The 12,602-nt window shown below is 46.7% G+C and overlaps 1 protein-coding gene across 4 annotated transcripts in view; it reads left to right on the top strand.

The window, feature by feature from the left end:
* The first annotated feature begins 946 nt into the window (after positions 1-946).
* The window catches only part of ACBD7 (acyl-CoA binding domain containing 7), a 28,375-nt gene continuing 16,719 nt past the window's right edge, over positions 947-12,602 (top strand). Inside the window, exons 1-3 of one of the 4 annotated variants that reach the window (XM_073581933.1) lie at positions 947-999; positions 7,705-7,822; positions 9,006-9,068. In XM_073581933.1, the coding sequence (XP_073438034.1) occupies positions 988-999; positions 7,705-7,822; positions 9,006-9,068 (193 nt within the window). In that variant the 5' untranslated portion in view covers positions 947-987. The other 3 variants (XM_073581932.1, XM_073581931.1, XM_073581930.1) reach the window with 3 other exon arrangements.

Here is a 12,602-nt window from a genome sequence, read left to right as displayed (position 1 = left end):
CAGTGTCGGCCACAGTCAGACTAGATGTGATCGGCATCGTTCCTTTCATTTTTATAACCTTAAGGCCAAGTTCAGACATAGAAATACATGCAGCCGCACGCTCCGGTCCCGAGTGCTGGCGGCAGCGCCAGGCATTGAGGTGCGAGACTCGTGTGAGTTTCTCGCAAGTCTGACCCTGCCCTCAGTATGGATATCACATACTTGTGGTCACATCCGCCATCGACACTGGAGAATCCTCACATTACGCACTGTAAGGATTCTTCGGTGTCGGCCACAGTCCGACTAGATGTGCACGGCCTCATTCATTTCAGTTGTATGGCTGGAAGTATGGATATCTCATACTTGTGGTCACCTCCACCAATGGAGGATCCTCACAGCACGCGCTGCAAGCTCTGAGAGGTTTCACGGGTCTGCAGTCACATACAGGGACTGCAGACTTTCGTGAAAAACCTGGACATCCCCTTTAATGAAAAAAAGGCAAAAGAATTCTACCCATGGTGAAAAAAACCCCACCAAAACGTCACACGTAAATGCACCCTAATAAGACGTGAGCTCTGCAAACTCCGCTGCAGATTACAGTAAAAGCAAATTCAGAACTACATGATGTGGTGGAAATAAACCTTCCAGAATGCAGGAAATTGCACAAGACTGGAAACCAAACCGAAATGTGCAGCTCGAGGAACATGGAAACATTTTCTATTCCATCCCCCAATGTCTAGTGGACACCTATAGTATATAATACTGTGTGTGCAATAAGCTGCATCTGCAGTGCAGAGCTGGAAACCCTCTCTCAGCACCGCATGGATGGGTTGGCAGTGAATGGGTTACACCTGCAGCCTCCCCTCCATGTCACACACAATGGTGGCTGATGTCATTGCACAAGACATGGGAACCAATCAGGGGGTGCTGGAGCCCTGACCCATATAAAAGGGAGACAGCTGAGCTGCAGATTATTGCTGCTGATTGTGCTGCTGCTGTGCATCCATCATGGCTCTCCAGGTACAGCCCATTGTGGGCTCCCTGCTGCTGCAGCTCTATTGCTGCAGATGGGGTCATTATTATAAGAAAGCTATATACTGTATTTGGGTTTTTTTTTTTGTTTCTTCATGTCTTGTCTAGTTGGGGTGTGATGGTCCTCAAACTCTCTCTGCCATATAAGATCTCAGTAGTATTAGGGCCCCTTGAGCTTCTAGCTGCACCCCCATGCAGCTCTGGTGGGGTCTTGTGACTGACAACTGCTAGAGAAATGGATTTAGTGGGGGTGTTTTGTTTTTTGGTTTTTTTTTTTTTTTTGACTGCCTTCAAAGATGTAAACTACAAATCTGGCTCTGCTACATCTGTGCAGGGAAAGTCTGTCTTGCTTACACTGTTTTCTCAGTCTTTAGTTTTGTCTTTTGTGGTGGGAGTATAAAACTCATGGTCAGTTTTCCTCCAACCTCCCTCTTCAGTGAGGCGTCTGGTGATATGGACCGTATAGTTATACCGGGTGAGTCATAAAGGACGGACGTTTTTAAACTAATCATAAAATCGTTAAATATAAAGGACGGATGTATTTGAAGTGGCTATAACTCACCACCAGGTGGAGGTAGAGATGTGCGGGAGGCGGGGTTATGTTTGTGAGGTGAAAGCATTGTTTTTATTTTAGTTTCACTTTAAGCTATGGTGCCGTGGACGATAGAACATCGCGTTTTTGCGTACGACAGTTTTGTCAAGAATAATGAGTGTATCACAGCCGTTCAGCGTGAGTTTCGGCGTCATTTCAATATTCACAGAAATCAAGCTGTTCCCGCTCGTAACATTATCCTACGTTGGGTTGAAGCACTCCGTACACGAGGTACACTAATGAACAAACGACCACCGGGGGCTCCACGAACGGCACGTACCCCTGAAAATGTGGAACGCGTCAGGCAAGCCATGCTGCGTAGTCCGAGTCGATCTGCTCGGAAACATTCTTTAGAACTTGCCCTCAGGAATCGTACAGTAAGGCGTATTTTGCATTTAGACCTGCATTTCCACCCCTATAAATTGGCCATTGTGCAACAGTTGGAGCGCGGGGATGTATAATGAGCGCAGCACAGGGAAGCTCTCGGCTGCATGAAGTGGTCTTTGTCATCCATAGCAACCAATCACAGTGCAGCTTTGACTTTACTGGAGCTGTTTAAAAAAATGAGCTGAGCTGTGATTGGTTGCCATTGGCAGCAGTCCTGCTAAATGAGGTCTATGTGTATATTGGTGTACGTCTGTCATATTTAGTTGGCACACACACTTGGGTAGCTGTCATATAAGGCAAATTGCTGTATGGTGAATCGCTAAGGCTGGTTTCACATTTGCGCTTTTGTGCGCAGCGCATCGTGCGCACGCATGCACACTGCGCACCTATGTTTAACATGACGTGCGCATGTCTTTGCGCACACTTGCGTTTTCGTGCGCATGCGTTTTTTTGTCTTTTGCGCCAGACGCAACATGTTGGATTTTTTGGTGCGCCCTGTCTCGGCAAAAAAACACTTGCGCACGGAATGCGCAAAAACAACACATTGAAGTCTATGGTAACGCATGCGTGCGCATGGTCTTGCGCACGGTTGCCTTTTTTTACGCATGCGTTTTTGAGTGAAACAAGTCTAGAATGTTCTCTAGACAATGGAAAAAACGTCACACTTAAAAATGCATGCGCATAAAAAACGCCAACGCATGCAAAAAACGCATGTAAAATGCAAACAACGCTGCTTTTTTTTAACACATCAGCGTGCGCATGACGTTAAAAAAACGCGCGTTTGTTTTGCGTTTTTCTTTGCGTTTTTTATGCGCCCGATGCGCTGCGCAAAAAAACGCTAATGTGAAACTAGCCTAATCTGCATGTGACTTTAGCTACACATTTCCATAGTTGTACTGCTCCTGTTCTGTCATGCAAACAATGTCTTCTAGGTGTGTAGTGTTGGGCTGAGTGCACACGTGTTGGTCAAAACCTGAAGGGTTTACTGATGCCAGCAAATGAGTCGACGTCTCCTGCTTATCTTTGAATTGAAAATATAAATCTGCAGCATGTCAATCCGTTCAGTGTTTTTTTTTTTTTTTTTTTTTGCTACATCCTTCACCCATACTGAGTGTGAGATAATCTGCACAAAAACTACTTTATTTTGATTTATTTCCTGAACAGAGATGCAGAAATTTCTACTCTGAATACTTAACGGGGTGGTCAAGTCCAAATCGACAAGTCTACAGTCACTGTGCACTGCTGGGGGATTCATTGGCTTCTGAGCCAGGGCGGAGGGTTTGTATGAGTCATGTGTAGCGTATTCCAGCCAAAATCGTACTCCGACTAGTGTCGTATGGAGTGAGGCCGTGTACACTAGTCAGGCTCTGTTCTCTTGGACCAGACAACCCCTCTAATGTGTGCACTTACCCATAAGTCTTGCAGATAAATGCATGAGTTGAAATCTAGGTATTGCTGGCTTGGCAGAAGAGAAGCCCTACCAAAAACTATGCCATAAATGTCCTTTGTGAGACAACCCCCTTTAAGGGTCATGGAAAGACCTTGGTTGTCAAGCCCTGGCACCATAATGAGTGTTGCTATAGAACCAGTGTCGGTGGTGGCATGGGAATTTGGACAGGCTGAGGACTCTATTGTCTGTAAGAAAAAGGGATGGAGGGTTTAGAACTGTCAGCCGAGCCCCATAAGCCGACACTGCATGCAGCTCCTCTAGGTCTGGTGGTGTGTTGCAGCCAAGATGGTGAAGCTCCCCACAGGTGGAGCTGTAGTCCCAGGGCAGTGTAGATGTAGGGGGAGAGGCCCAGGCGGTGTAGAAGCTGGTACCCAGATGTAGTGGTACAGGGTGTGTTGGTGTGGGAATAAATGGAGGACACCAGGGCTTGTAGCTCCAAAGCTTTACTCAGTCTGTAGTATACACCGGTGAATGCCTCCGTGCTGTGTCCTGCGGGTCAGGGGCTCGGTCAACCTCCAGGTCAGATGGAATGCTCCCTTCCAACACTCCACCAACATGTGCCTTTCTGAATGTCTTCTCTTATAGCGCCTTTTGTGTGAAGTACTCCTAGTACTGAGTTACACTGGAGTGCCTCCTGACAGATGTTCCCAAGAACTAGTATGGCAGACAGCTGTAGCCTGCTTCGGGGACTCCTTACTCCTAAGTCCCGGCTCACTATCCAAGTTGCTGTTGTGCCCCCAAGTCTTAGATGGGAGTAGTGCATTTACAGCCCACTACTCCACTGCTGTCTGCTGCAGGATCATTAGTATCCATACAACCTCGGGGACCGGGCCCTGGCCTTGCGCTTAGAACTTCTAGGCAGGGTTCTCTCCTAACCCACGTCCTCTGGTCCCTTTTATTCCTACGTGCCATACTCGTCTCTCCTTCTTATGGAAGATCAGGTTTCGGTTCAATGTCTTTCTCCTTCTTTTCTTTCCCGTGCCAGGAGACCCAGGTCACTGATCTGCTGCAGCACATCCTTCCTCCATCCCTCTCCCAGGGATCTTCTCCTCACTCTTGCCACTCAACTCCCTCAAATTCTAAACCTTCCCACTCTTTTATGTATTCTAACTCCACCTGCCTCCCAGCACAATTCTATTCCAAGCAGGGAGCCACCAAAGGTGCTCTGCTACACGCCAAGCAGGGAGCTGCAATGTGGCTTTGCTGAACTACCGTGTTGTGTTGGAGCTTGGTCAGGAGCCTCCAACTTACCTGGATGGTGGGGTACCACACCTCAGGAGGAGGTGCAGTACCTCTGTGGCAACTGAACCCTCAGGGGCCCACACTCTTATTTTGCCATTCGGCACTGGTTAGATGAGAAGGACAACTTTGTGAGTGTGCAATAATAGTGAGGGGTTTGGGGTATGTGATGGCCACATGCCAAGTGTTCATTCCTGTCCTTGTGCACACCTTCACCTCTGAAGATCAGGATGTGCATCCTCTTGAGTTTTTGCAGATGTCATGTCCTCCGATAACTTCAGTTTGCTTTAATAGCTCTGACAACTTGACTTAAAATAAAATTCCAAGTCCTAGAAAGCAAAACGCTTCTACCTCGCTCTTGGCTCAGTCTGCCTGCATTCAGCTGCCCCTGGGAAATGGCAGTCGGCACCTCCATGTTATTCCTAGACCCATATGAGTAGCTGCCACACAAGGTAAAAGCCCAGATAGCAAGGGGAAAGAAAAGTTAACTCCACATGTCAGTGGTGCCAGGACACGTAGTAAGGCAAAACAATATCTAAAACTGCCACCAAGACAATCAATAGTCGCAATGGAAATAAAGATACACGGATGCCATACCCAGGACCTTGCTATCTGGGCTTATTAGGGTGCTAGCATGAAAACTACATGGATTTTTGTTTGTGGTTGCTTTATTATGGGCTGGGCTTTGTTTACGGTTATTTAGTCCTCATAAGCCTGGAAATAGGGAGGTATAGTGCTAGTGTGTCGCTGGATTATATGCTCACATTATATGTACTTATTCGTATGACATTTTTGTATTGATATGCATTTTGGGTACCATAGATGCCATAGTTCTGTGGTTTTTATTGTGTATATCTTTTTTGTATCAATAAAAATTACTTATTTCAGTCGTCACTTTAATTGGTGCAGTGTGCGCTCTTTTTGCAGTGGTGCTTTTTGTTCTCCCTTTTTCTATTGTCACTATTCCACTGCAGCGGCACCTGGCCATATCACTGTTGCTATCATGCACAGCTGAGCGCACCCACAATTGTATCTTGTATTGTACCTGTCGGACATAACGCAGGAACACTGTGTGCAGCACCCGCCCCCTGCACTTGCAACTCATTAACATACAATTTCAACTGTTTTTCTCTAAAACTGCAAATTTAACTTTTATGAGTAAAATGAAATCTGCATTCTAGTGCTTTCGATGTAAATGCTATTAGTTTGGGGTATAAAGTCCTGATGACAGGTGCCGAGCAGGATGCAGCACTATTGGTTGAGGTTGCCACCAGTATGGAGATGAATGGGTTCATTAATGTATTCAGTTTCCACATTTCCCAGTAACACTGTAACCACTTTGTTTGGGCTCTTGGAAATGTCATCTGCCTGGGTCAGTGCTAGATACAGTTGACCCATTGTTTCTGCTAAGGAACATGTTTAAATTGGGAAGAATTTGTAGATGAGTTTAGTCCAACAAAGATGGCAAAGCACTGCTCCATATAGGAATGTAATGTGCCCAGAGCCCACCAGTAACCAACTCCAGGACCCCACTTTTCAGCTACATGCAAACTACTTTATCCTCATTCACAAAATTCTATAGCTGCAGGCTTGAAGGGAACTTGTCACCACAAAAATAATTAACCTGCCTGACTCGTGCATGTAGCCGAATACTGCAGGAAGAAAATGCACTTTATTCACCACTGAGCTTGTGACCTATGGAAAGATTCAGTATAAATGGAGCTTTGGCATTTTAACTTTTCTGGGCTTGAGTCCAGTAGGTTGTCATTATCAGCCTATGTATGGCTGTGTATACAGGTAGTGGTCTATCATGGGTTAAGGCCAATTGGATACCTATTTAATGAGTAGTCTCTGCTCTGCACTACTACATCAAGGTGAGTAGGGCAGGTAACTCACTAAGGACACCTGCAGATCAGGTCTAATCCTCGTAAGTATGGGTGAACATGCTGGGGTTGCATCTTTAATCCTTGGGACAGCAGCCTAACGTAAAGCTACGTTACAACTGTCATGTTTCTCATGGTATCCTGGCTACTTGCTCTCAAGATCAGGCTTGGAGTATAGTGTTCGTTGGTGGACAGCAAGGATCCTTGGGGCATTTTGGATTAGTAGGGTTGGCTTGGCGCTATATATGCAATATATTACAACATAATTGGCAGCATTTTCAACTCTAGTTGGCACCATCCATGGTGTTCAGAACGGAATGTGATTCCTGTAGGTTTCCTGGGAATATCATGGCCTGATCGGCACAGATAAAGATGCCATGTGTAGGGCAACACTGGCCTAGCTCACTCGGTAGTGTTTCAGTATCTTGAACTAGCATAATCCACTGCATAAAGAGGCTTGGTCTCCTGGCCCATTGACATGTGGAATGACACTGTATAATGTGTAGTGTAGGTATCTTTTGTAAAATTGTCATCCAAAAGTGAGAATCACAGAGCCTAACATACGTAGGTACCATATTTAAAACACATAGTAGTACTTCTGAGGCTTGACTGTTCAAATGAAGCGTCTATATATTAAGAATAACCATATTATTGGTCACTGTGACTTGTATCTTGCGCTCGTCACCAGTTTTGGCTCCTAATTTTCACTTGCCCATGAGCTAGTAGGCTAAGACTAGATGCTAATTCTCACATGCATGTTACACAGGCATGAGGGATTCCTTCACCTGATGTCTGTCTAGAAGCTGCGTAGAGAATATTTGTACATAAGTATTGAGCAATGCAACTGTAAATCCAGATCTGGAGGTGATAAGGACACTAACAATGCTCAGTGTCTGTTTCTTGCATTTTCTATATCCACTGGGTATGTGTAAGCTAATCAGTAGTGAACTGGCACTTTGTTCAAACATTTCTGATAATCAGTTGTCTACGTTTCTTGCTGTTTGTGCCTATGGGATAGAGATGCAGTATAATTTTATTTATTATATTTTTATTTTTATTTTTTTTAAACTGCAGTAGAGTAACTACATTGTAGCATCAGAATTTTTTTTTTCTACTGTTGCCTGTCTTGGTTCTTTCTGCAGGCAGATTTTGACAAGGCAGCAGAGGATGTGAAGAACTTGAAAACCAAGCCAACCGATGATGAACTAAAGGAACTCTATGGCCTCTATAAGCAGGCCACTGTGGGAGACATCAATATAGGTATATCAGGCTATTGCCATGTTGTGACATGCTTGTAATTACATTCTTTATATTATGTCTTCCTCCTATTACATCAAAGCTGTGCCGTGTGGGGCTTTCCCTACGTCCCGGGCAATATTCTGGGGTTAGCTGTTACCTGACGGATCCATGGGTACAAACTACTAAGATGTGAAGGCGTCCACTGCCACCTCAAATGCAACTTCCTATTGTAAATCAGATTAAGTTAAGAGGAGTCCCTTAGAGGCAAATCTGTTTCCACAAGATTGAAAGTTAATTTCAATCACTAGTATAGGGCAATAATTCATTGATCTGTGGTGGGGGCAGTTGCTGAAACCCCCAGTGATTCTGACAATCAGTCTCTGCAGAGCCCTTCTCAACGGAATGGAGGTTGTGCATGCTCTTCAGACTATATGCTGAGACTGGAAGGTAGTGGATTCACATGGGATGTCTTGCACCACTGACAGATCTAAGGCTATGTTCATACATGTGTTTTGCTGCATCTCTTATGCAGATTTTAAGTTTAACATTACCAGCAACGGCTGAGACGCCAGAAATCTCATGGGTCTTTTTTTTTTTTTTTTTTTTTTTTCTTGACTGAACTATAAAATTGCTGCATTTTTTTAAAACTAAGCATGTCACTACGTGTAGTGTGGATTTTTTTTTTTTTTTTGGGAGGGGGGGGGAAGGGCACTAAACATTTATACAAAAACAGGTTACATAGTAAGACTGGACAAAATAAGCCACCTCACACATTTGTTGGTACTGCAAAGTGCAGCCTCTTTTACCCTTTGAAAAGCAAACAGTGTGAACAAGCCCTACCTGTGCATGAGACTTTTGCAGTGGCATAAAAGCACAACCAGTGACTCAATCCTCCGGCTGGTATCACATGTCCAACATTTATGGTTGGTGAATGGATTGGATTGAGGCTGAGCGCAGGTCCAAACATCATGGGACTTGCTTGAACCATGAATCAGATGTGAGGCCAGCTTTGTAGACATGGGTGGGCTGCTTTCTGACTTGCTGGACAGAAGTTTACCCGCTTGGTGGTCTTGTGCAGGGGTTCTGATATACAGTATATTATAATCAGTGTAAGTTGCTAGGGATGTAATGCTTTATTACACCATGCAGGGTGGTTATCTCATAGAGGAATCATTAACTGTAAAATCAAATCTTGTTTCTGCAGATTGTCCTGGAATGTTGGACCTTAAGGGCAAGGCCAAATGGGAAGCGTGGAATTCAAAGAAAGGTGCAGTTCTGTTTATAGCTAACCAATTGGTATTAAATGTATACACTTTGCAAACTCTTGCGCAAGAATTATCCCAGCACTCTTCTAAAGTTGTCAGGCTTGGCATGGGGGGGGGGGGGGGGGTGGGCGCCATGGCTGGTTTTCATGACAAGTACACTGTCGGACTGGGATGCAAAGAGCCCACCAGTAACTGACTTTGGGGGCCCACTTTTCACTTGCATACAAATATTACCCTACCCTCACTCAAATTTACCTATCTATATAAGACTGGGTAGCTTGTGTAATGAATGATGAAATGGTGCTTTTTTTTTTTTTTGTTTGTTTTGTTTTTTTCTATCGCTTCATTGGGGGACACAGGAACCATGGGTGTATGCTGCTGCCACTAGGAGGCTGACACTATACAAATAAAGTTAGCTCCTCTGTAGTATACACCCCACCGACTGGCACTCAATCAGTTTAGCTTAGTGTCAGTATGAGGTGGACACGGATCTTTCATTAGACCCTTATCTACCTCAGTGTGCGTCGTTCCTCTGCAGGTTTCCAGAGGTATGCAGAGTGAAAAGTCACATCTGTATTCCCACAAAGACTGAGTATGGCGTGTACTGCCACACCATATCCTCATACGTCTTCTGGGCAGGATCAAGAGCCTCTAACACGGATGCGTGTCGGGCTTCCCACACAATCCTGGCCCTGTCTCCCTCCCACCCACCAGAGCCTGTCGGTCGATGGATACACGGACTTAATAATTTCCCACTGGATAATGAGGTAAGGTAAGTATCGGCAGTCTAAGCCCCTCACCCTTCCTCCTGGCAGTAGCATTCTCCCCCTGGGCGGTGGGAAACAGACACCAATAGGGCAGTTTCTTCAGGGCAGTGTTACCTGAGTCCACCGAATATCAGGTTGCTTAGCGCCGCGGAAGTGCGTTCCTTGTAAGGCCTCCAGCGGCCACCATTTCTAATCCAGGCCCTGGCTTCTGTCCGGGCCTAGTTCTGAGGCGAGGCCACGCCCCTTTCAGGCAGGCTTTTCTTCCAAGATAGGGTCCCACCCATTTTGCACCACCCACCCCTTCATTAAGGGCTAGAGGTGGTGCATGGCCCCACCCACTCCCAGTCATCCTATAGGCATGTAATAGCGCCATCTTTATGCTCCTGAGAGCAGTTATCTCCGTGCCCCCCTCTTGGTGAGTTAATTACCACCCACTGCATTCGGGAGCCCGCGCTTCTCTCACAGCTCCATTCTCCTCAGCCTGTGAACTGGTTGTCCTCTCTTCTGTCTGCAGACCCGCTGTGCAGCCCCTTACTTGAAGTCGCTTCAGGACGCCGGTTCCATGAGTAGCTCTGCACTGCAGACTGACGCTTTCCATCCCATAACTGTCTGGCACTGTTGGTGGGTTAGCTCACCATGTCTAATTCTAAACCACTTTGCTCTTCTTCCTCTGTGGTAGTCAGTCACTTTGCATATTCTTGTAAACACAAATTTCCATCAGGTCAGTCCTCTTCCCTCTGTCAGGACTGCAGCAATCCCATTGAACCCACCGCCCAGGAGTCCCTGGTTGTCCTGAGTGAGGTTGAGGCCCCTATCCCAGGGTGGGCTTCCTCTGTCACAATCTGTGGTGGATCTCACCTTAGTGTCCATACTGGATAGGTTGCCCCTGCAGGCTTCCACAGGTCACAGGAAGCTCTGGTTTAGCCTGCTAATATTAGCCGCAAAAGAGCCAGACGGGAGCACCGGTCCAATTCCTCTTCCCGTTCCGCATCACCCCATAGTCCGTCCCAGCGGCCTCCCTTATCCCGTTCTTCCTCTCCTGAATCAGGCGAGACTTTCTCGGATGTGCCCTCGGAGAATGTTTTGGAGCTAGATTTGGACCGAATCGCTGATATGAGGGATATGGTTCAGAGCCTCATTACAGCGCTTAACCAGTCCTTCAATATCAAGGATTTGCCTGCAGACCAGGAGGTTTCCTTCAGACAGTCTAAACCACCTTCCAAGGTCTTTGCTCATCATTCGGACTTCCAGAAGATTGTCCAGAGAAAATCCGACCATGCGCTTTCAAAAAGGAAAACACCTTGGTGTTATATCCTCTCTCGCCGGAACTCATTGCAGACTGGTCAGCTTCACCGGCTGTGAACCCGCCGGCTTCAAGACTATCTAACAACACGGTCCTTCCGATTTCTGGGGGAGCATCTCTAGGAGACCCTAATGACAGAGTCATAGAATCTTTTGCGGTCAGCTTTCAAAGCGGCGGCATCTGTTCTAAGCCTGGCCTTCGCTTCTACTTGGGCTTCTAAGGCCATGGCCAAATGGGCTGAGGACCTCCACCAAGGCATTCTGGCAGGAGACCAGCCAGAGCAGTTGGCGGACCTTGCCAACCAAATTTCGCACGCAGGCAAATACTTGGTCTCTGCCTCCCTGGATGCTGCATCTTGCGCAGCTCGGGCATCGAGCAACTTAGTGGCTGTTTGGCTTAAGGCTTGGCAAGCGGACTTATCTTCAAAAAAGTCCCTCACCAGCTTACCGTTTCAGGGATCACGTCTATTCGGCAATAGACTGGACCAGATTATTAAGGACGCCACCGGGTGCACAAGCTCCCTTCTTCCCCAGTCAAAACCTCGTCTGCCTCCTCCGAAACGTCAGTTTCGGCCTTTTCGTCGCTTCATGACAGCAGAAACGTCTTCCCATCAGCAGAGTCCTCAAGCACGCCAAGATAGGAAGTCTCCTTTAGGTCCACTCCTTCCTGGCGCTCCCATTCTTCCCAAGGTAGAGCTACCAGGGCCAGACCTGGAAGATCTTCCTCTGCATGACTGGCATCAAAACTCCAGCGCAATTTAGGACTCCTATCTACATGTCCCAATCTTCTTGGGTCATCAAATTCCTGCGTTTCGCAATACATCAGGATCCCTTCCAGTTTGTCGCCCTGCCATTTGGTCTCACCACCGCCCCAGGATTTTTACAAAAATCATGGCAGCATTGATGGCCACTTTGAGGATCAGAGGTCTCGTGCTCTTCCCGTACCTCGACGACATCCTCATCAAAGCTCCAGCCTTGCCCCAGGCTCTCGAAAGTCTGACCATTGTTTGCGACACTCTCACCCGATTCGGGTGGATCATCAACACAGTCCTGCCTGGTTCCAACAGTCTTATGTTTCTAGGCATAGTTTTCAACACCCATCAGGCAAAGGTCTTCCTTCCCAAGGACAAGACAGTAACTTCAAGATGTTCGCTTGCTTCAGGGTCCTCAACTCGCTTCCCTCCGATCAGTCATAAGTCCTAGGGAGGATGGTTGCAACGTCAGAAGCGATTCCCTTTGCCCAATTCCACTCAAGACCGCTTCAGCTGGCCATTCTGTCAGTGGAACAGGTCTGTCTCCTCCCTGGATCGTCCAATTCAGGTCAAACTGTCCATCAATTGGTGGCTAACATCTCCTCTCATCACCCAGGGCCAGTCGTTCCTTCCGGTACATTGGCAGGTGGTAACTACAGATGCCAGCCTTCTCGGCTGGGGTGCAGTGTTTTGCCATCCCACAGTACAGGGCTGT

The sequence above is a fragment of the Dendrobates tinctorius genome, unplaced genomic scaffold, assembly GCF_039654945.1.
Source record: "Dendrobates tinctorius isolate UK_male_01 unplaced genomic scaffold, ASM3965494v1 ptg000070l, whole genome shotgun sequence".
In the NCBI taxonomy this organism is placed as follows: Eukaryota; Metazoa; Chordata; class Amphibia; order Anura; family Dendrobatidae; genus Dendrobates; species Dendrobates tinctorius.
Note: the sequence above shows the minus strand (reverse complement) of the source record. Positions and strands in the feature narration are given on the sequence as shown.